The 24,944-nt window shown below is 41.7% G+C and overlaps 1 protein-coding gene across 1 annotated transcript in view; it reads left to right on the top strand.

Moving 5' to 3' along the window:
* The window catches only part of DYDC2 (DPY30 domain containing 2), a 32,238-nt gene extending 22,833 nt beyond the window's left edge, over positions 1-9,405 (top strand). The window contains 2 exon segments of the mRNA XM_010598284.1: positions 9,176-9,341; positions 9,344-9,405. Coding sequence (XP_010596586.1) covers positions 9,176-9,341; positions 9,344-9,405 — 228 coding nt within the window.
* The last annotated feature ends 15,539 nt before the right edge of the window (positions 9,406-24,944 follow it).

Raw genomic sequence — 24,944 nt, 5'->3', positions numbered from 1 at the left:
CGAAGAGGAAATAACCAAATCAATACCATTCACAGTAGCCCCCAAGAAGATAAGATACTTAGGAATAAATCTTACCAAGGATGTAAAAGACCTATACAAAGAAAACTACAAAGATCTACTACAAGAAATTCAAAAGGACATACTTAAGTGGAAAAACATACCTTGCTCATGGATAGGAAGACTTAACATAGTAAAAATGTCTATTCTACCAAAAGCCATCTATACATTTAACGCACTTCCGATCCAAATTCCAATGTCATATTTTAAGGGGATAGAGAAACAAATCACCAATTTCATATGGAAGGGAAAGAAGCCCCGGATAAGCAAAGCACTACTGAAAAAGAAGAAGAAAGTGGGAGGCCTCACCTTACCTGACTTCAGAACCTATTATACAGCCACAGTAGTCAAAACAGCCTGGTATTGGTACAACAACAGACACATAGACCAATGGAACAGAATTGAGAACCCAGACATAGATCCATCCACGTATGAGCAGCTGATATTTGACAAAGGACCAGTGTCAATTAACTGGGGAAAAGACAGCCTTTTTAACAAATGGTGCTGGCATAACTGGATATCCATTTGCAAAAAAATGAAACAGGACCCATACCTCACACCATGCACAAAAACTAACTCCAAGTGGATCAAAGACCTAAACATAAAGACTAAAACGATAAAGATCATGGAAGAAAAAATTGGGACAACCCTAGGAGCCCTAATACAAGGTATAAACAGAATACAAAACATTACCAAAAATGATGAAGAGAAACCCGATAACTGGGAGCTCCTAAAAATCAAACACCTATGCTCATCTAAAGACTTCACCAAAAGAGTAAAAAGACCACCTACAGATTGGGAAAGAATTTTCAGCTATGACATCTCCGACCAGCGCCTGATCTCTAAAATCTACATGATTCTGTCAAAACTCAACCACAAAAAGACAAACAACCCAATCAAGAAGTGGGCAAAGGATATGAACACACATTTCTCTAAAGAAGATATTCAGGCAGCCAACAGATACATGAGAAAATGCTCTCGATCATTAGCCATTAGAGAAATGCAGTTTAAAACTACGATGAGATTCCATCTCACACCAGCAAGGCTGGCATTAATCCAAAAAACACAAAATAGTAAATGTTGGAGAGGCTGCGGAGAGATTGGAACTCTTATACACTGCTGGTGGGAATGTAAAATGGTACAACCACTTTGGAAATCTATCTGGCATTATCTTAAACAGTTAGAAATAGAACTACCATACAAGCCAGAAATCCCACTCCTAGGAGTATACCCTAGAGATACAAGAGCCTTCATACAAACAGATATATGCACACCCATGTTTATTGCAGCTCTGTTTACAATAGCAAAAAGTTGGAAGCAACCAAGGTGTCCATCAACGGATGAATGGTTAAATAAATTGTGGTATATTCACACAATGGAATACTACGCATCGATAAAGAACAGTGACGAGTCTCTGAAACATTTCATAACATGGAGGAACCTGGAAGGCATTATGCTGAGCGAAATGAGTCAGAGGCAAAAGGACAAACATTGTATAAGACCACTATTATAAGATCTTGAGAAATAGTAAACCTGAGAAGAACACATACTTTTGTGGTTACGAGGGGGGGAGGGAGGGAGGGTGGGAGAGGGTTTTTTTATTGATCAATCAGTAGATAAGAACTGCTTTAGGTGAAGGGAAAGACAACACTCAATACATGGAAGGTCAGCTCAATTGGACTGGACCAAAAGCAAAGAAGTTTCCGGGATAAAATGAATGCTTCAAAGGTCAGCGGAGCAAGCGCGGGGGTCTGGGGAGCATGGTTTGCCGGGACTTCTAAGTCAATTGGCAAAATAATTCTATTATGAAATCATTCTGCATCCCACTTTGAAATGTGGCGTCTGGGGTCTTAAATGCTAACAAGCAGCCATCTAAGATGCAGCAATTGGTCTCAACCCACCTGGAGCAAAGGAAAATGAAGAACACCAAGCCCACATGACAACTAAGAGCCCAAGAGACAGAAAGGGCCACATGAACCAGAGACCTACATCATCCTGAGACCAGAAGAACTAGTTGGTGCCCGGCCACAATTGATGACTGCCCTGACAGGGAGCTCAGCAGAGGACCCCTGAGGGAGCAGGAGATCAGTGGGATGCAGACCCCAAATTCTCATAAGAAGACCAAACTTAATGGTCTGACTGAGACTGGAGGAATCCCGGCGGCCATGCTCCCCAGACCTTCAGTTGACACAGGACAGGAACCATCCCCGAAGACAACTCATCAGAAATGAAAGGGACTGGTCAGCGGGTGGGAGAGAGATGCTGATGAAGAGTGAGCTGATTATATCAGGTGGACACTTGAGATTGTGTTGGCAACTCTTGTCTGGAGGGGGGATGGGAGGATGGAGAGAGAGGGAAGCCGGCAGGATTGTCAAGAAAGGAGAGACTGAAAGGGCTGACTCAAGACGGGGAGAGTAAGTGGGAGTAGGGAGTGAGATGTATGTAAACTTATATGTGACAGACTGATTGGATTTGTAAACGTTCACTTGAAGCTTAATAAAAGTTATTATAAAAAAAAAAAAACAAAGGCCAGACTTACTGCACTGGAAGAGACTAGAGGAACCCCTGAGATACCCTCTAAACTGAAACCTCTTCCGGAAGTCACCTTTCAACTAAAGCTCATCATCATCCAAGGGTACTGTGTTCCTTTAATTTAAAAAAAAAAAAAAATCATCTATGAAACCAGACTCAACATCTATCCTGAAGCAAACATGAGAAGGTGGGGGTGGTGGTGGGGGCAAGAAAGCTAGATAAATGGAAACGGAACAAACAGAACAGAAATAATGAGAATGCTAACACATTGTGGAGAGTATAGCCAGTGTCACTCTCTGAACAATATGTATAGAAATTGTTAAATGGGAACATAATTTACTGTTTAAACTGCCACCAAAAACACAATAAAAAAATTTTTTTTTAATTAAAAGAGATCATAAGGGGATGTGATCCTACAGATGTTGAAAACGGTGACGAGATTGCTGTATTTTAAGGGCAGTGCCTAATGTTGTTAGGTGCCGTCGAGTCTGTTCCGACTCATAGCCACCCTATGCACAACAGGACAAAACACTGCCTGGTCCTGAGCCATCCTTTCAATTGTTGTTATGCTTGAGCTCATTGTTGCAGCCACTGTGTCAATCCACCTTGTTGACTGTCTTCCTCTTTTCCGCTGACCCTGTACTCTGCCAAGCATGATGTCCTTCTCCAGGGACTGATCCCTCCGGACAACATGTCCAAAGTGTGTAAGACTCAGTCTCACCATCCTTGCTTCTGAGGAGCATTCTGATTGTACTTCTTCCAAGACGGATTTGTTCATTCTTTTGGCAGTCCGTGGTCTATTCAATGTTCTTCACCAACACCACAATTCAAAGGCATCAATTCTTCGGTCTTCCTTATTCATTGTCCAGCTTTCACATGCATATGATGTGATTGAAAATACCATGGCTTGAGTCGGGCGCACCTTAGCCTTCAAGGTGACACCTTTGCTTTTCAACACTTTAAAGAGGTCCTTTGCAGCAGATTTGCCCAATGCAACGCGTCTTTCGATTTCCTGACTGCTGCTTCCATGGATTGTGGATCCAAGTAAAATGAAATCCTTGACAACTTCAATCTTTTTTCCCTTTATCGTGATGATGCTTATTGGTCCAGTTGTGAGGATTTTTTTTTTTTTTATGTTGAGGTGCGATCCATACTGAAGGCTGTGGTCTCTGATCTTCATTGGTAGGTGCCTCAAGTCCTCTTCACTTTCAGCAAGCAAGGTTGTGTCATCTGCATAACGCAGGTTTTTAATGAGTCTTCCTTCAATCCTGATGCTCCGTTCTTCTTCATATAGTCCAGCCTCTCAGATGATTTCCTCAACATACAGACTGAATAGGTATGGTGAAAGAATACAACCCTGACGCACACCTTTCCTGACTTTAAAACAACCAGTAGCCCCTTGTTCTGTCCAAACAACTGCCTCTTGATCTATGTAAAGGTTCCTCATGAGCACGATTAAGTGTTCTGGAATTCCTATTCTTCCCAATGTTACCCATAATATGTTATGATCCACACAGTCGAATGCCTTTGCAAAGTCAATAAAACACAGGTAAACATCCTTCTGGTATTCTCTGCTTTCAGCCAGGATCAATCTGACATCAGCAATGATATTCCTGGTTCCATGTCCTCTTCTGAAACTGGCCTGAATTTCTGGCAGTTCCCTGTCGATATACTGCTGCAACCGTTTTTGAATGAACTTCAGCAAAATTTTGCTTGTGTGTGATATTGATGATATTGTTCTATAATTTCCACATTCTGTTGGATCACCTTTCTTGGGAATAGGCATAAATATGGATCTCTTCCAGTCAGTTGGCCAGGAAGCTGTCTTCCATATTTCTTGGCATAGACGAGTGAGCACCTCCAGCACTGCATCTGTTTGTTGAAACATCTCAATTGATATCCTATCAATTCCTGGAGCCTTGTTTTTTGCCAATGCATTCAGAGCAGCTTGGACTTCTTCCTTGAGTACCATCGGTTCCTGATCACATGCTACCTCTTGAAATGGTTGAACATCTACTAATTCTTTTTGATACAATGACCCTGTGTATTCCTTCCATCTTCATTTGATGCTTCCTGAGTCATTTAATATTTTCCCCATGGAATCCTTCACTATTGCAACACAAGGTTTGAATTTTTTCTTCACTTCTTTCAGCTTGAGAAACGCTGAGCGTGTTCTTCCCTTTTGGTTTTCCACCTCCAGCTCTTTGCACATGTCATTATAATACTTTACTTTGTCTCCTCGAGCTGCCCTTTGAAATCGTCTGTTCAGTTCTTTTACTTCATCCTTTTGCTTTAGCTGCTCGACGTTCAAGAGAAATTTTTAGGTCTCCTCTGACATCCATCTTGGTCTTTTCTTTCTTTCCTGTCTTTTCAATGACCTCTCGCTTTCTTCGTGGATGATGTCCTTGATGTCATTCCACAACTCATCTGGTCTTCAGTCACTAGTGATCAGTGCGTCAAATCTATTCTTGAGATGGTCTCTAAATTCAGGTGGGATATACTCACGGTCATATTTGGGCTCTCATGGACTTGCTCTGATTGTCTTCAGTTTCACCTTGAACTTGCATATGTGCAATTGATGGTCTGTTCCAGAGTCAGCCCCTGGCCTTGTTCTGACTGATGATATTGAGCTTTTCTATTGTCTCTTTCCACAGATGTAGTCAATTTGATTTCTGTGTGTTCCATCTGGTGAGATCCATGTGTATACTCACCATTTATGTTGGTGAAAAAAGGTATTTGCAATGAAGAAGTCGTTGGTCTTGCAGAATTCTATCATTCGATCTCCAGCATTGTTTCTACCACCAAGACCATATTTTCCAACTACTGATCCTTCCTTTTTGTTTCCAACTTTCACATTCCAATCGCCAATAATTATCAATGCATCTTGATTGGATGCTCGATCAATTTTCAGACTGCTGCAGCTGATAAAAATCTTCTATTTGGCCGTAGTGATTGGTGCATAAATTTGAATAATAGTCATATTAACTGGTGTTCCTTGTAGGCATATGGATATTATCCTATCACTGACAGCGTTGTACTTTAGGATAGATCTTGAAACATTCTTTTTGACGATGAATGCAACACCATTCCTCTCCTAGTTGTCATTCCCAGCATAGTAGACTATATGATTGTCTGATTCAAAATGGCCAACACCAGTCCATTTCAGCTCACTAATGAGGATATCGATTTCTATGGGTTCTGTTTCATTTTTGACAATTTCCAATTTTTCTAGATTCATACTTTGTACATTCCAGGTTCCAATTATTAATGGATGTTTTCAGCTGTTTCTTCTCATTTTGAGTCGTGCCACATCAGCAAACGAAGGTCCCGAAAGCTTTCCTCCATGCACGTCATTAAGGTCGACTCTATTTTGAGGAGGCAAGTCTTACCCAGTCATCTTTTGAGTGCCTTCCAACCTAGGAGGATCATCTTCCCACACTATATCAGACAATGTTCCGCTGCTATTCATAAGGTTTTCACTGGCTGATGCTTTTCAGAAGTAGACTGCTGGCTCCTTCTTTCTAGTCTGTCTTAGTCTGGAAGCTCAGCTGAAACCTGCCCTTCATGGGTGACCCTGCTGCTATCTGAATACCAGTGGCATAGCTTCCAGCATCACAGCAACACGCAAGCCCCACCCCAGTACGACAAACTGACAGACACGTGGGGGTGTGCCTTAGGCACTTTTTTTTTTTAGTGCCTAATAGGACCCTGAAAATGAGGAAAAATGTTCACAGCGTTGGTTTTTTGAAAGAGCAGCTTACCATCCTTTTGACTGTGTTTGCAGATTGGGCATTTGAGAAAGCATGGGTAATTGGAAGGAGTGAGAAACCACGGTCGTTCAAGAAAATCAAAATTAATCAGCTTTCAGTAGAATGAAAATGGAATTAAAAAGCTTTGATGATGGGAGCCATATACTAAGAGTTTTTAACTAAACTCAACAGTGGCATGAAAAAACAAAATTGAAGCATTCTTTTGTTCTTTGACAATGCTACTTGTCATTGGTCACTGCCCCTGTCCAATATTAAATTAATTTTTTTCCACCATCCACAATGTCAGTTCTACGATCTCTGGATAATGACATTATCTAAAATATTAAAGGAAACTACAGGAAGCTATTGCTTCAAAAAGTGATTACCAACACTAGATGTACAAGATAGCATTGGCGATTTCAGGGAAAACTGATATCCTTGATGCAGTTTCATCTCTTAAGGGATCAATCAAAATGATTAAGGAAGAAACTGTAAGAAAATGCTTTAAGAACTGTGGTTTCTTACATGACAGTGACAGTAGTATACAAAGTAAAACCGTTACCGAGCCCAGTGACATGATGCAGATTCAGGATGTAATAAATGACATTGATTGTGGTGTTTCAGAAAATAGGGTTAGTGCTGCTTTCATTGATATAGACAAATTGCCAGAGAAATGGATGATATAAACCTGCAAGAAATTATGGACTTGCAGTCTAAGGATGACAGGAGTGAAGATGATGAAGACCTACCATTAGAAGAGCCTGAGCCTTCAAGTCAAACATAAGTTTTCAGCTATGTAAATGCTTTGAAGGAATTTGGAAAAGTTAAAGGAAATCAAGAGTTTTTCATAAGGTTACAGACTTAGAAATTTGTTTCAATAATTTCATCAAAAAACTAAACAGTTGACATTAGATGTTTTTATTAAATGAATTTTACCTGTTTATTTGAACAACATATACACATATCTGTACATAATTTGAATAACATGCAAATCATAAAAAATGGTTTAGTTTCTTTTCCAGTCCTGTAAAATAAAAAAGAAGCACTTTCTAGGTGTTTATAGGGTAGAATTCTTAATAGAGTGATAGAAAAGTGATAAGACTGTACCATGTCAAAAGCAGAAAACTTGGGAGACTCAGAAAAACAGGGCAGTCCCGTCGAGTTCCGGCTCGCACAGGTCTCACTGTATGTAGAAGAGGACTTGAAGCACTTACTAATGAAGATCAAAGACTACAAACTGCAGTACAAATTACACCTCAACATAAAGGAAACAAAAATCCTCACAACTGAACCAATAAGCAACATTTAAAAAAAATATATTGAAGTCAAGGATTTCATTTTACTTGGATGCACAATCAATGCTCACGGAATCAGCAGTCAAGAAATCAAATGATGTATTGCATTGGAAAATCTGCTGCAAAAGACCAAAAAGTAAAGATGTCACTTTGAGGACTAAGGCGTGCATGACGCAAGCCATAATATTTTCCATTGCTTCATATGCATGTGAAAGCTGCACAATGAATAAGGAAGACCAAAGAAGAATTAATGCACTTGAATAATAGTGTTGGCAGAGAATATTGAATACACCAGGGACTTCCAGAAGTACAAACAAATGTGTCTTGGGAGAAGTACAGCCAGAATGCTCCTGAGAAGTGAGAATGGTGAGACTTTGTCTTACTTACTTTGGGCATGTTATCAAAACCAAACCAAACCCAATGTTGTCGAGTTGATTCTGACTCACATCAACCCTATAGGACAGAGTAGAACTGCCCCATATGGTTTCCAAGGAGCGCCTGGTGGAATCGAACTGCCGACCTTCTGATTAGCAGCCATAGCTGTTTACCACTATGCCACCAGAGTTTCCGGGCATGTTATCAGGAGGGACCAATCCCTGAAGAAGGACATCATGTTTGGTAGAGAGTCAGCAAAAAAGAGGAAGACCCTCAAATGAGATGGATTGGCACAGTGACTGTAACAATGGACCAAAACATAGCGACGATTGTAAGGATGGCCCAGGACCAGGCTGTGTTCATTCTGTTGTGTATGGGGTCTCTATGAGTCAGAACTAATCTCAACGGCACCTACACCAACAACAGCATGTAGAGCGAGATAGAGATATATAAATATATACATGCACACATATGTACACACACACATAATAGAATGCTATGTAGCTTTGCAAATAGTGATGTAGATCTATATTTATTGGCCTGGAAAGATGTCCCAAGATATACCATTGAGTTAAAAAAAAAATTATCTAATGTAAATCCATGTGTGGGGTAGTAGGAATAACTAGTAGGAATAAAGAGCAATAAGTGTATTCATTAATGGTTCATAGGTTCAAGAATAAGGACCAGGTGCATTAGAATAAAATGAAATACTTGATAATATATGCATTCCTAGGTTCAGCCCAGATCGACTGAATTCATAGCTCAGAAAAGTACTGGGAATTTGTATTTTTATCAAGCTCCGCATGTAATTCTGTTGTACAGCTTCATTTTCAAGCTACTAGCAGTAGATCCAAATGAAGAAATGATAGAATGTGTTGGCCTATTTGCTATAAAGGATGAAAGAGGGGGGAGAATCATCCATTCAAAAAATCTTCATTGAGCACAAGAACACAGTGCTGTGATGGGCCTCAAGTGAGGCCCCAAATGGGTTGATGTGGGGCAGACAGTGTAAAAGAGAACTTGAATTGGGCCTCAATGAGTGGACAAATTTGGATGGAATGGCAGGCGTGAACCAGAGGTTTCTAGCTCTTACTCTTAATAACTTGCCATACCTCAGGGTATTTTAGTCTTTGCTGATAAACTTTTTGCTTTTTTGTATTCTATTAGGTACCGATTTCTGTAGCTATATCTACAAAGAAGACCATATTCACACAGGAAAGCATTGATCCACTTGAGAAGGAGGCCTTGCAGCAGGAATCCCTGCCAGGTACCTCCAAGATCCCTCCATTAATGCCTTAACAGATTCCCTCTTCAGAATCAGCTGGCCAGACTTCTGGAACTTCAGAACTCCACAAGTTGCTCCTGAAATGCCTTCTGACTCCATATCTCTGTATTAGATTATCAGAAGCTAGCTGATGCTTCCCTCAAAATTTTAGGCCAAGAAAACAGCCAAGCTAGCACAGCTCTTACTTGAAGATGACAATCATGTTGGTTAAACTAATATGAGGGGCTTTGGAAGGAGATATCTGTAGGAAATCTCCACCCCAGGTCCTGTTCTGATAGCTGTAAAAATCCCTTAATCATGTGGAGATTTGTTATAGGATAAAATGAATTCAGGATAAGGATTTAAAATAAACAACCAAACCAATGAGTCTTTCCTCATTTTGTCTTTTTTCTTGTTGTTTTGGAGATTATAGTGTGAAAACATCCACCTAATGTTTTGATGTCTTATCTTTAGCTACACTTTGCAGTCTAGGTATACATGCGTTTCAAGTAACATTCATTCAAATATCACCTATATGCTGGTGACTGCCAGATTTATATCTATTTTTTAGGTGAACATAAAAGCATAACATTTCAATCAACAGCTTTAAAGTGTATGATTCAGTGGCATTTAGTTCGTTCACAATGTTATGCAACCACCATCTACTTTCAAAACATTTTTCTCATCCTAATAGAATGCCATGTACTCTTGAAGCAATCAGTCCTCATTCCCCGCTTACCTCCTGCCTCTGTCAACACCAATCTGCTGTCTCTAGGATTTCCCTGTTTTGATTATTTCATAAATATGAAATCATACAATATGTGACCTTTTGTGTCTGGTTTCCTACACCGAACATAATGTTTTAGAGGTTCATCCATTCTGTAGCATTTGTCAGTACTTGATTCCTTTTATGGCTGAGTCATATTCCATTGTATGTATGTACAAATTGCTTATCTATTCATTTATTGATAGGAATTTGAGTTTTTTCCAACTTTGAGATATTGTGAATAGGGCTGCTATGAACATTAGGGTAGAAATATCTTTTTGAGTACTTGTTTTCAATTCTCTTGGGTGTATACCTAGGAGTAGAATTGATGGATCACATAGTAATTCCGTCCTTGACTTTTTAAGGAACCACCAAACTGATTTCCACAGAAGCTGCATGATTCAGATTTGTATCTTTACTCCAGATCTCCCTTTAACTGCCTGTTCAACACCTCTGTTTGGATGGCCTAAGGGCATCTGAACCTTCACCTGTTCAAAGGTAATCCCTGATACTTGCCCTCAACCAATTTCTCTTATAGTATTCCCATTTCATCAATATCAACTCCATTCTTTCAGTCTCAGGCAAAAACTCTTGTTGACATCCTTGACTCCACTCTTTTACTGCCACCCTAGATCTGATCTGTTGGTTTTCCACTTAAAATCAGACTGAAATCAACAATTTTTCACCTCCCCTGTGGGCAGCACCCTTGCTCAAGCCTCCATCATCTTTTACCTAGATTATTGCAATGGCCTCTTAAATTATCTTCCTTCTTCTGCCCTTGCCCTTCTGTAACCTATTCTCAACACTGAAGCAGGTGACTCTGGTAAAACTGAAGTCAAAGCATGTCTAGTGAATGGCTTCCCATCTCAGCGATAGAAATAATCAAGGCTGTTACTATGACCCTCAAGACTGTATGGGATCTGGTTCCTTGTTACTCTTCTACTTTCCACACTGTCCTTTCCAAGCCAGCCACACTGACCCTTTGTTCCTCAACACACTAGCCAAAGTCTCATTCACGACCTGCTTTCTCTTCTCTCTGCTTGGAATGCAGCTCAAACTCCAGATTTCTGCAGATTCTCTCTTCAGGTCTTTACTCAAAAGTCATCATCTTTGCACAACTCCATGAATATACTAAAAGCCGTGTTGATTTGTCAGGTGCTGTTGAGTCAGTTATGACTCATAGCGACCCTACCTACAACAAAACGAAACACTGCCCAGTCCTGCGCCATCCTCACAATCATTGTTATGATTGAGCACATTGTTGCAGCGTGATGTCCTTCTCCAGGGACCGATCCCTCCTGACAACATGTCCAAAGTATGTAAGACACAGTCTCGCCATCCTTACTTCTAAGGAGCAAGCTGGTTGTACTTCCAAGACAGATTTGTTCGTTCTTGTGGCAGTCCATGTATATTCAGTATTCTAAATTCAGGTGGGATATACTCAAGGTCATTTTGGCTTTTGTGGACTTGCTCTGCCTTTCTTCAGTTTCAGCTTGAACTTGCATATGAGCAATTGATGGTCCGTTCCATAGTCCGCTCCGGCCTTGTTCTGACTGATGATATTGAGCTTTTCCATCGTCTCTTTCCATACATGTAGTCAATTTGAGTCCTGTATTTTCCATCCAGTAAGGTCCATATGTAAAGTTGGTGTTTGTGTTGTTGGAAAAAAAGGTATTTTTGACTCCACCCACGTAATTAAGGCCCACTCTGCTTTGAGGCCCCATGTGTCTGTCAGTTTGTCATACAGTGGGGGCTTGCATGTTGCTGTGATGCTGGAAGCTATGCCACCAGTATTCAAATAGCAGCAGGGTCACCCATGGAGGGCAGGTTTCAGCTGAGCTTCCAGACTAAGACAGACTAGAAAAAAGGACCCGGCAGTCTACTTCTGAGAAGTATTAGCCAGTGAAAACCTTATGAATAGCAGCAGAACATTGTCTGATATAGTGCAGGAAGATGAGCCTCCTAGGTTGGAAGACACTCAAAAGATGACTGGGGAAGAGCTGCCTCTTCAAAGTAGAATAGACCTTAATGATGTGGATGGTGTAAAGCTTTCGGGACCTTCATTTGCTGATGTGGCATGATTCAAAATGAGAAGAAACAGGTGCAAACATCATTAATAATTGGAACCTGAAATGTGCAGTGTATGAATCTAGGAAAATTGGAAATCGTCAAAAATGAAATGGAATGCGTAAACATCGATATCCTAGGCATTAGCGAGCTGAAACGGACTGGTATTGGCCATTTTGAATAAGGTGATCATATAGTCTACTATGCTGGGCTTGAAGAGGAATGGTGTTGCATTCATTGTCAAAAAGAAGGTTTCGAGATCTATCCTGAAGTACAGCACTGACAGTGATAGGATAATATCCATATGTCTACAAGGAAGACCAGTTAATATGACTATTATTCAAATTTATGCTTTTATCAGCTGCTACAGTCTGAAATTGATTGAACATGCAGTCAAGATATATTGATAATTACTGGTGATTGGAATGCGAAAGTTGGAAACAAAGAAGAATCAGTAGTTGGGAAATATGGCCTTGGTGATAGAAAAAATGCTGGAGATCGAATGATAGAATTTTGCAAGACCAACGACTTCTTCACTGCGAATACGTTCTTTCACCAACATAAACGGCAACTATATACATGGACCTCGCCAGATGGAACATATAGGAGTCAAATTGACTACATCTGTGGAAAGAGACCATGGAAAACTCAATATCATCAGCCAGAACAAGGCCAGGGGCCAACTGTGGAACAGACCATCAGTTGCTCACATGCACGTTCAAGGTGAAACTGAAGACAATCAGAGCAAGTCCATGAGAGCCAAAATATGACCTTGAATATATCCCACCTGAATTTAGAGACCATCTCAGGAATAGATTTGATGCATTGAACACTAGTGACTGAAGACCAGATGAGTTGTGGAAGGACATCATACATGAAGAAAGCAAGAGGTCATTGAAAAGACAGGAAAGAAAGAAAAGACCAAGATGCATGTCAGAGGAGACTCTGAAACTTGCTCTTGAACGTAGAGTAGCTAAAGCGAATGGACGAAATGATGAAGTAAAAGAGCTAAACGGATTTCAAAGGGCAGCTCAAGAACCCAGAGTAAAATGCTATAATGAAATGTGCAAATACCTGGAGTTAGAAAACCAAAAGGGATGAACACAGTAGGGATTTCTTAAGCTGAAAGAACTGAAGAAAAAACTCAAGTCTTGATGCAATTTTGAAGGATGCTATGGGCAAAATTTTGAATGACGAAGGAAGCATCAAAAGAAGATGGAAGAAACAACATTGCAAAGAACTGGAATGCCAGAACACTTAATTGTGCTTGTGAGGAAGCTGTACATAGATCAAGACACAGCTGTTCAGACAGAACAAGAGGATACTGATTGGTTTAAAGTCAGGAAAAGTGTGCCTCAGAGTTATATCCTTTCACCATATGTATTCAATTTGTATGACAAGGAAATAATCCAAGAAACTGGACTATATGATAAAGAACATGGCATCAAGATTGGAGGAAGACTCATTAACAACCTGCCTTATGCAGGTGACACGGCCTTGCTTGCTGAAAGTGAAGAGTTCTTGAAGCATTTACTGATAAGTATCAAGGACCACAGCCCTCAGTATGGATTAGACCTCAACATAAGGAAAACAAAAATCCTCACAACTGGACCAATAAGCAACATCATGATAAATGGGGAAAAGATTGAAGTTGTCAACATCCATGGAAGCAGCAGTCAAGAAATCAAAAGAGGTACTGCATTGGGCAAATCTGCTTCAAAGGACCTCTTTAAAGTGTTGAAAAGCAAAAACCTTGAAGACTAAGTTGCACCTGACCCAAGGCACGGTATTTTCAGTTGCATCAAATGCATGTGAAAGCTGGACAAGGAATAAGGAAGACCAAAGAAAAATTGACACCTTTGAATTGTGGTGTTGGCGAAGAATGTTGAATATACCATGGACTGCCAAAAGAACAAACAAATCTGTCTTAGAAGAAGTACAACCAGAATGCTCCTTAGAAGCAAGGATGGCAAGACTGCGTCTTACATAACTTTGGATATGTTGTCAGGAGGGATCAGTCCCTGGAGAAGGACATCATGCCTGGCAAAATACAGGGTCAGCAGAAAAGAGGAAGACCCTCAGCCAGATGGATTAACACAGTAGCTGCAACAATAAGCTCAAGCATAACAACAATTGTAGGGATGGCTCAGGACCGGGCAGTGTTTCGTTCTGTTGTGCATAGGGTCGCTTTGAGTCGGAACCAACTCGACGGCATCTAACAACAGTAACAACAACTACTTTGAGGAGGCAGCTCTTCTCCAGTCATATTTTGAGTGACTTCCAACCTGAGGGGCTCATATTCTGGCACTATATCAATAAAAAAAAAATATTCCACTGTTATTCATAAGGTTTCCACTGACCAGTTTTTTTTCAGATGTAGGCTGCCAGGCCCTCCTCCTTAGTCTGTCTTAGTCTGTAAGCTCCACTGAAACCTGTCTGCCAAGGATAACCCTTCTGGTATTTGAAATACCAGTGACAAACCTTCTGGTATCACAACAACATGCAAGCCATGACAGTTTGACAAACTGACAGACACGAAGCCTAGTACATGGAAAATGTTCCGTGCTCATAGCAAGAGCCCCAGGGCAGTGAGAAATGATGGCATAAACAAAGGCAGATGAGAGATACCACAAAAGACCTTTCAGACAAGGGACATGGAGACGGGCAAAAATATACCAGAACATAAGTGGGGTGTACAGGAGGAACTGCTGAGGGGATGCAGGGAAGGGACTGGGGCTGGATCTGAGAGATGCTAGGAGTGGGAGGGAGAAGTCTAGAAAGACTCCCAGCTTGCCTTTGTTTAGGGGAAAATGGAGAAGATGAGTGGATTTACCCCCTAAATAATGCTTCCTTTAGAAGTGACTTTAAAATCAGGACCATTCCCAAAAGAACTCTCTTTGGGCCTAGAATGGCACATGTTCAGCAGACTTTTTATACTCTTCTAAAGGGGGCATGGAAATTCCCCTATTTACTACTCATATTCATTCCTCCACATATGCTCAAGAAAGAAACAGATGTAGTTTAAAAACATTATCTTAGTTTTCAGTAATAAAAAACCATTTGCAGTTGAATTGACTCTGACTCATGGTACCTGTCTTAGTCATCTAGTGCTGCTATAACAGAAATACCACAAGTGGATGGCTTTAACAAAGAAAAGTTTACTCTCTTACTGCCCAGTAGGCTAGAGTCTGAATTCAGGATCCTGGCTCCAGGGGAAGGCTTTTCTCTCTGTGTGGGGTCTGGAGGAAGGTCTTTGTCATCAGTCTTCCCTTGGTTTGGGAGCATCTCAGGCACTGGAACCTCAGGTCCAAAGGAAGCGCTCTGCTCCCGCCACTGCTTTCTTGGTGGTATGAGGTCGGTAACTCTCTGCTCGCTTTCTTTTTCTTTTATCTCTTGAGAAATAAAAGGTGGTCTGGGCCACACCCCAGGGAAAATCCTTTTATGGTGGATCAGGGATGTGGCCTGAGCAAGGATGTTACATCCCACCCTAATCCTCTTTAACCACAGGCACAGATTATGATTTATAATACACAGGAAAATCACAAGATGGAGGACACCACACTTGGCCTAACCAAGTTGACATATTTGGGGGGGGGTACACGATTCAATCCATTACAGTACCCTACGTATTTCAGAGTAGGACTATACTTCACAGGGTTTTCAATGGCTGTGATCTTTCAGAAATAGATCACCGGGCCTTTCTTCCAAGATGTCTCTGGGTGGACTTGAATCACAGTCCTTTCAGTTAGCAGCTGAACACATATCCAACATACGTGGGATTCTTAATGTGTGTCAGACACTGTGCTAAGGGCTTAATTGTATTATCTCATTTAATTCTCACAACGGTCCGTGAGGTGGATATTTTTTACGGTCTCCATGTTATGGATAAGGAAATGGCTAAGGTTCAGAGATGTTAATGGCTGGCCCAAGGTCTGTGAGTTGATAGCCCACCCACTTCACCACCAGACTTGTTGCTGACAAATTCTAATGGAAAGTCTAAATCCCTTGTCCTTGGACATTTGCTCCAAGTTGATTCCATTCTTTTTCTTAGCTCTTAGATGAAATGAAATCTTCAGAGCTTTCAAATGGTGATTGTTACCCAGAAGCATTTAAGTACACTTATGCATATTTCATTGTCTTGGTTACCAAACAAAATTAATGGACTCTGTAAACATTTATGCATATTTCATTGTCTTGGTTACCAAACAAAATTAACGGACTCTCTAAACATTTACAATCCCCAACAGGAAGGATATTTCAAAAATTCACGTTAGGTCCCTTAGAGATACTGGTATAATCTTATAAAAGATGAAATCAGCCAAGTAAAGTTCTTCCCAGTGAGTGGTTATTCTCTTCCAATGAAAACATTCATTTGACTAATTAGTACTAAGTGATACCATTTTTACATTTGTATGTAGACTCCACGGCACTGGGTTTTTTTTTTTTTTATGTAGATTGTAACTATTTTTTCAGAAGGTTGACTATAGCATACGGGAAAATAAATCTCCCTTTCTTACCTTTAGAAAGGGAGTAAGAAGAATGATTTCTGGGGATCAAATTCAAAAGCTGTAATGTCATAACCAGATACTTTCAAATATGAAAAAGAAATGGTTTAAATCAACTGAAAGTGTGGCTAAAAGAAGGTATTTGTCAGCAAGGAAAAGCTGGTGAGTGTTTGTCCTGGCATGATTAAATTTTGTGATTTGTATGAAGATAGTCAGTCTAATGCTTGAGTCAACAGATCCTCAAGGATGGCTTATAGCTGAGTCATACTACACATCTCAATTGTGGAGGGAAGATTCTCCAGGTCTTTCTGCTTTTATGTTCAAGATTCATTTGTCAAGAAGAAACTTCCTCCAATGTATTTTAATAAAAGGCAAGTCCAAATGTCACAGAGGGAAGAGGATCCCAATAAGCATTCCCAAAAAACAAAACTTTAGAAGTCATGCTGTCACTAGGTAAGACTTCTTGGGTCTGATGTACTTAGCGTCGTGGTCAAAAGATACCAATTTCAAGGAAACTATTAGAAAAGGAAAAATTCTTAGTTGGCATTGTCCAAAAGGACATCTCCAGGAATAAAGTGTCAGGATCCAAAGGTATCATTGTCTAAAAAATTCCCATTTGTAGATAAATTTAGTCAAAGTGACATGAAACAAAAACATCAGGGAAAATACAGTTATTGGGGCAAAATTGCTCCACAAGAGGCACCAGAGAAGAGACCACATATAATGCCTAGAAGGGAGGGATTGATGAGGAATTATTGACTCTAATGATGAAGCCCCTGGGTATTATCCACCAGACTGCAATTATTCCCAAAAAAGACACCAGTGGGGACATATTCCAAGACTATAATGAGACAAGATGAAATATTTCTGAGATATTTCCAGATCATTTGTCTGGAGAAGTTAACTAAATGGATACAACTACCTGAGGAGAGACTTTGCAAGAATTATCATCAGGGAAGATAAATTTTATAAATGAACTTGGCCAAGGAAAAAGTCCTCATGAATTATTGTCAAGGGAAAGCAATTTCATGAGTAAAGTTAGCCGGGGGAAAATTCCTCAATATTCATTAGTACCAGTGTCATAATCAGTGCATATAATCAGTGTGCATAAAACCCCTCAAAAATCTGTTGATAAATAAAAGCTAAACATAAAAATACCATATGACCCAGAAATTTCACTCAGATACTTGTACATCGATGTTCACAATTGCCAAAACAGCCCAACTGCCTGTCCACAGATGAATGGGTAAACAAATGTGGTATAGCCATGCAATGGAATATTATTCAGCCATAAAGAGAAAGCCCTGATACATACTAGAACATGGATGAACCTTGAAAACTTTATGCTGAGTGAAACAGATCAGACACAGAAAGACAAGTATTGTATGATCCCACTTTTATGGTATATCCACAATAGGCAAATGCTTAGAGACAAAAGTTTATTAGTGGCCACCATGGGCTCGGGGAGGATGACGCGGGAGTTTTTGCTGAATGGATACTGAGTTCTTGTTTGGGGTGATTAGTTGACAATGGATAGTGATGATGGTAGTATAACATGGTAAATGTAATTAATGTCACCAGATTTTACACTTAAAAATAATTAAAATGGCAAACTTTTTGTTATATATGTTTTACTACAACAGAATTTTTTTTAAATGAGTTGCTGAAGAAAGAGATTCCATGAATAAAATTGCCACAAAATAATTAGGCCAGCATAGTCCCTTGGAGGCCTAAGATCCTTGGATAAAAATATTCAAGATCAGGCTTTTCATAAAGTAATGCTTAACACAGTGAGATACCTCTTCGCACCCACTGGGAGGGCTGTTATCAGAAAAACAGAAAATAACAAGTGTTGATGAAGTTGTAGAGAAACTGGAACTTTTGTGCATTATTTGTAGAAATATAAAATGGTGCAGCCACCTCAAAAAGTTAAACAGAAAATTACTATATGACCCAGCAGTCTCACTCCTAGGTATACACACAAAAGAACTAAAAACTGGAACTGAAATTATGGTACACCGATGTTTACTGTAGCATTATTCACAATAGCCAAAAGGTGGAAACAGCCCAAATGTCCATCAACAGATGACTGGATAAATAAAATATAGTCTATCCATATGCTGGAATATTATTCAGTTATAAACAGAAATGGTGGTCTGATACATTCTATGACGTGGATGAACCTCAAAAACATCGTGCTGAGTGAAATAAACCAGAGACAAAATGTCACGTATTGTATATTTCCATTTTTATGAAACATCCAGAATTGGTAAGTCATAGATACAGAAATCGGATTAGTGGTTCCCAGGACCTGGGGGAGGAGGAAATGTGGCGTGACTGCTTAATAGATAAGGGGTTTCCTTTTGTAGTGATAAAAATGTTTGGAGCTAGATGGTTGCACACTGTGAATATACTAAATGCCACTGAGTTGTGCACATTAAAATGGTTAATTTTATGTTATATGAATTTTATTTTAAGAGGTGTTTCTGCCTTCAGAGACAAGAGGGCAGCCGAGAGGGGACATTTCCTGCATTGCCTCTTCAGGAGAGGTGGCTGCTGGAGGTGAAGCCAGTGAACACACCCCAGAGAAGAGATAAAAAGAGCTCAGCCACACTTCCCAGGGAAGTTCCATCACAAGAGACAAGTTCCTTGGAGACTGCTAATTAAAACTGAGTTTCTCCTTATGTCCCCCAATCTGAGTTAAATTCTTCTTGAAAATGGTCATTTCATAGGTAACTATAGTTTTTCTGGGGAAGAGATATTCCTGATATGAACAATGATGGTGAAATTATTTAAGAAGCTACATCTCACATTTTATCAACCAAAAATATAACAAAGTATTAGGTCTAAAGTCCAAGACGCATAAGATATTTCACAGACTTCAGAAGAAACAGCAGAGGCCTATATGGCTATCTAACGCATATATGAGGGGGTGTAGCCCCTTAGCTCACTGAAGAATGCAGACATGGGATGGAGAATTAAAAAGTTGATAAGATTGGTCAATTTCTACTTGATTTTCCCCTCAAGTGATTTATTATTTAATTGACAGGCAGCATAACAATGATTAACAGCAAGAATGTTGTCTGTGGCAAGACCTTGGTACAATTCCAAGCCCACTGCTTGATAGTGTATAACCAAGGGCAAATTACTTAGCCTCTCGGTGCCTCAGTTGCTACCCCTCTTCTGTGTAATGAGGATACTAATCAGCCTTGCCTTGTAAAGTTGTTTTGAGGATTTCATGAAGCAGTTTGTATAAGCGCTTAATCAACTGTAGCTATTTTCCTCATTTCCACAGTTCAACAAAGGCCTCTGGAAATGATCACACTAAGGGGGATTACCCATATTCCCCACCACTCATCTGTCAGTTTTTTGTACTGTGGTAGCTTTTGTGTTATGATGCTGGAAGCTGTGAGACCAGTATTTCAAATGCCAGCAGGGTCACTCATGGTGGAGAGGATTCAGCAGAGCTTTCAGACTAAGGCAGACTAGAAGGAAAGGCATGGCAATTCATTCCTGAAAATCAACCAATGAAAATCACAACAGGATATTGTCCAATTTAGTGCTGGAAGATGAGTCCCTTGGGTTGGAAGGCAACAATGGAATCAAGCATGCCAGTAAGGTGGGCAGCTGCTGGATGGCGGATGGAAGGAGCTAAGTGGCCATTTTCCCTCCATCACCACCCTAGTGTGACTGCACTGACCCAATGATAGCAGCATCGTCACAGGACCTGTCCACCAATCCTGATGGACCGTGCCTCTGAACACACCCCTGAACGCGCCCTGAAAAAGAGCCCACCCCTATTCTGTTTCCTCCTTATATAAATACCTTTGCCTGCCTATGGAGGAGCCATCTTGGCAACACAGGCCCCGAGGTGCTCCTTTGCTTGGCCACACAAATAGTTTTCTTCTTTGGCTTTCACCCGACTCATGTCTCAGTGTCATGCCGAGCGAGACCTGGAGGACCAGTAACATATTTTACCGAGCCAGCTAGGAGCTCTGCTCAGTGTTCGGGGCTCATGGGTCGGACCCAACGAGGACCTCAGCAGCTGGCAACAGAACCGTTTGTTCCGTCTGGGTCCCTCTTCAGACTTTGGGCGGACGTGCTCCGAGCCCAGCAGCAACTCTGGAAAACCAGGGAAGAAATCTGCAATAATCAGGTAACCACTATTTCTGGTAGATTCGAATCCTGGCAGGCCTGTAAGGTGGTCTGTGATAGATAGGACTAGACCCCTGCCACCTGGCTGGCGCCCCTCTAGGATGAGGAGACGTCCTACTGTCTGAGTGCACCTGGGACTGGTGTTCTTTGTCTGTCTGTCTGTCCGTCCATCTTCATGCAAGTGTGCCAGAGTAAGAACATGGGTAATACTAAAAGCATTGCTGAGTGTTTACCCTTAGGGTGTATTTTAAAGAATTGGGTTGAATTCGGCTATGACTCTATGAAAAACAATTTTTTTATGTAATAGTGCTTGGCCCCAGTGTTGTCTAGGGGACCAAGAAAGGTGGTCCTTGAATGGATCACTGGACTGCAACACCATCCTTCAGCTAGATTTATATTGCAGAAGAAACGGTAAGTGGAATGAAAAACATTATGTGGAAGCCTTCATGTCATTGTATAATGATGAAGAAACTCATAAGGCTTTTAAAAATCTGTATACAAAAAGAAAAAGCCCACCACGCCACCACCAGTGCCAGTGGCAGATGACCCTTTCGACCTCCTGGGGCCACCACAGCCTCCACCACTTTACCCCCTTCTCTCACTCCTGCCCCAGCTGCTGTGGCACCCCCCAGCAGTGCACGCAGCTCTCCTGCTGGACCTGCACTGGGCCGGGGAGGGGCAGTCAGGGGATGGGAAGGCAGGCTGGTGGGAAGGAGCGAAGAGCATGCTTCTGCACCCCTTCTCAGTGACTGTTTTTCCTGGAGCCTGGGGGGAAGGGTAGAGAGCCGAACAGGAAAGAAAGGCTGTCCATATGTCCTGGAGATCTTCCCTTGTTGCCACCACATTCAAGGGGAGGACACCCTATCAAGGGACAAATACAGCCCAGGATGCAGCAGAGCCAACAGGGAGGGCCGCCTCCTGCCAGTATCCCCTCTACCAAACTCCAGTGGTGGACAGGGGCCTGGTTAGGGTTCATGTTCCCTTTAGCACAGCAGACCTGATTAACTGGAAGAATTACACCCGAGGATATCCCGAGGACCTGATAAAAATATATGAACTGTTTACCATCATCTTTAACTGTTTTGATCCCTCCTGGATAGACTATCACTCTCTCTTTAGCACCCTCCTCTACCCAGAGGAGGGCCGGATGGTCCTGGACAGGGCCCAAGAGGAAGCCAGAGACAACATGATGCTCAGCCAACTGGAGAAGCAGTTGATGACATCTTCCCCTTCAGGACCCCCGCTGGGATCACAATTGCACAACAGAATGTGGTATGTTCACCCATTATTGGGTCTCTCACTTAGTGGGCCTTAAAAATGGAGCACCTAAGTTCTTAAATTGGAAAAAGGTGTGTAAGAATAAAAAGCATAAAGTGAGGATCCTTCAACTTTCCTCAAAATGATCTATAGAGCCTTTAGACAATATACTGATCAGGATCCGGAGGACCAAGCAAATGTCCCCCCAAAAGATTAAATTATGTCCCCCCAAAAATGTGTTTATCAGCTTGGTTAGGCCATGATTCCCAGTATTGTGTGATTGTCCTCCATTTTGTGATTGTAATTTTTTGTTGAGAGGATTAAGGTGGGACTGTAACACCACCCTTACTCAGGTCACCTCCCTGATCCAAGGTAAAGGGAGTTTCCCTGGGGTGGGGCCTACACCGCCTTTTATCTCTCCAAAGATGAAAGGGAAGCAAGCAGAGAGTTGGGGACCTCATACCACCAAGAAAGCAGCACCAGGAGAAGAGTGCATCCTTTGGAGCCGGATCCCTGCACCCAAGAAGCTCCTTGACCAGGGGAATATTGAGGACAAGGACCTTCCTCCAGAGCCAACAGACAGAGAAAGCCTTCCCCTAGAGCCGATGCCCTGAATTTGGACGTGTAACCTACTAGACTGTGAGAAAATAAATTTCTCTTTGTTAAAGCCAACCACTTGTGGTATTTTGTTATGGCAGCACTAGATGACTAAGACAGATGGTCAATAGCATTTTAATAGGACAATGTGCCCTGGACATTGGTAAAAAACTTTGTAAGATAGATGGGGCAATAACTATAAGACTCAGCGGCGCTGGGTATCTAGTCAAGATGGCAATCAAGGCCTATAACTACAGAGAAGATAAAGACGGAAAGTGCCAGTTTGCCCTGTTAGCAGCAGCAGTACAGGCTAGACCTCACCCCAAAAGGAGAAGACCAGCAGACTGCCTTAGCAGGGCCAGACCCAGGCCCCCACTGGGAAGGAACCAGTGTGCATATTATAAGGAAGAGGACCACTGGAAAAGAGAGTGTCCCAAGAAAAAGTGTGGGTAAATGCTAGCCCTCACTCTAAAGGAAGACTCTGACTAGGGCGGACCAGGGGCAAGACCTCCATCCAAACCTATGGTTATAATGAATATGGAGGGAAAACCTACTCAGTATTTAGTTGATACTGGAGCTACACGCTTGGTCCTCACCAAACCAGTCAGACCTCTGTCCAGTCATACAATCCCAGTAGTCGGGGTACCAGGTAAGGACACCCGCCTATTTCTTTAACCCCTTACCTGCTCCCTCCCCCGCAAAGTGAGAACTCTGACTCACTCTTTCCGTATATGCCTGATTGCCCTGTCCCATTGTTGGGCCAAGATTCAATAAATTGCAGGCTGAAATACACTTCAGCCAGGGACAGATGCATGTTCAAGTTCCAATTGTACAGGGGTGGAAAGCACACTTGCTATTGTGTTCTGCTTCGCAAAATCGGGGACAAGAAATAATCTGTTTTCCTTGCCAAGCCATGAAGGCAAAGATTAACCCAGTAGTGTGGGTCACTCAAAGACCAAGCAGGGCACACAGTGCAATCCTAGTAAAGTTGAGCTACTGCCAGGAATAACCCCGCCGAGGCTAAAATAATACCCAATAGGACAAGAGGCTAGGTTGGTGATATGGCACTGAATACTGAGATACTTAGAATTTGGACTGCTAAGGCCCTGCATATCTGACTTTAACAGTCCCCTATGCCTGTGAAGAGGAAAGACGATTCCTATCAATTCATCCAGGATCTGTGTGCCATCAACCAGGTATGGTAACAGTATACCCCACTGTGGCTAGTCCTTATACCTTGCTCTTGACACTATCACCTGCTTGGAAATTTTTCTCAGTCTTAAATTTAAAGGATGCTTTCTTCTGTGTTCCCTTGGATTCCAGTAGCCAAGAGATTTGTGCCTTTGAATGGGAAGACCCATGCACTAGAGAAAAACAACAATATTGCTGGTAGGTTCTGCCTCAAGACTTTAAAAATAGCTCCACTCTGTTTGGAACCACCCTGTCCCAAGAGCTCCAAAGGCTGACACTGACGGATGGCACCCTGTTGCAGTATGTGGGTGAATTACTGATTGTCAGCTCTGCCGAGTTCAGCTATGCAGAAAACACTGTGACTGTGTTAAACTTTTTGACAGAGGCCAGGCATAGGGTGTCAAAAGAAAAGGCCCAAATAGTCCGGCAGAAGATCACTTATTTGGGGTTTATCATCAGTGAGGGAAAGCGCAAGCTCCATCCAGACAGGAAAGAAGCTATATGTAGACTAGTGCCCCCAGAGAACCGGAAACAGCTCCAAGGGTTCCTGGGGCTGGCAGCCTTCTGCAGGATATGGATCCATAATTTCGGGTACTTACCAAGCCCCTCTATGCCCTCCTAGAAGGAAAACAGACAGACCTGTTTCTTTGGACCAAACAAGAACAAACAACATTGAGCAGGTTAAAAAGGCCCTACCAGAGGTCCCAGAGTTAGGATTCCCCAATTCGCAAAAACCAGTTGATCTTTTTATGCAGGAACATCAGGGCATTGCTGTGGGGGTCCTCACCCAAAATCTGGGTGCCTGGAGGCAACCTGTAGCTTGCTTCTCCAAGACTATGGACCCAGTCATCTATGGGTGGCCATTATGCCTTGAAGTGGTACGGGCCACTGCACAGATCCTGAAGGAAGCTGAAAAGTTAACCTTGGGCCAAACCATCCAAGTTCATGCCCCTCATTCGGTACTCACTATACTGGAACAGAGTGAGAGTCATTGGCTATCCCAGAGTCAAATAACACCAGGCCTCTCTGGTTGATAATCCCAACGTACTGGTCCCATCTGCTGTCACTCTAAATCCAGCCACCGTTCTCCCCACCCTGCCCCTCGGAAACCGTGTCCACCATGACTATGTCCAG

Source organism: Loxodonta africana, chromosome 8 (genome assembly GCF_030014295.1).
Source record: "Loxodonta africana isolate mLoxAfr1 chromosome 8, mLoxAfr1.hap2, whole genome shotgun sequence".
Taxonomy (NCBI): Eukaryota; Metazoa; Chordata; class Mammalia; order Proboscidea; family Elephantidae; genus Loxodonta; species Loxodonta africana.
Note: the sequence above shows the minus strand (reverse complement) of the source record. Positions and strands in the feature narration are given on the sequence as shown.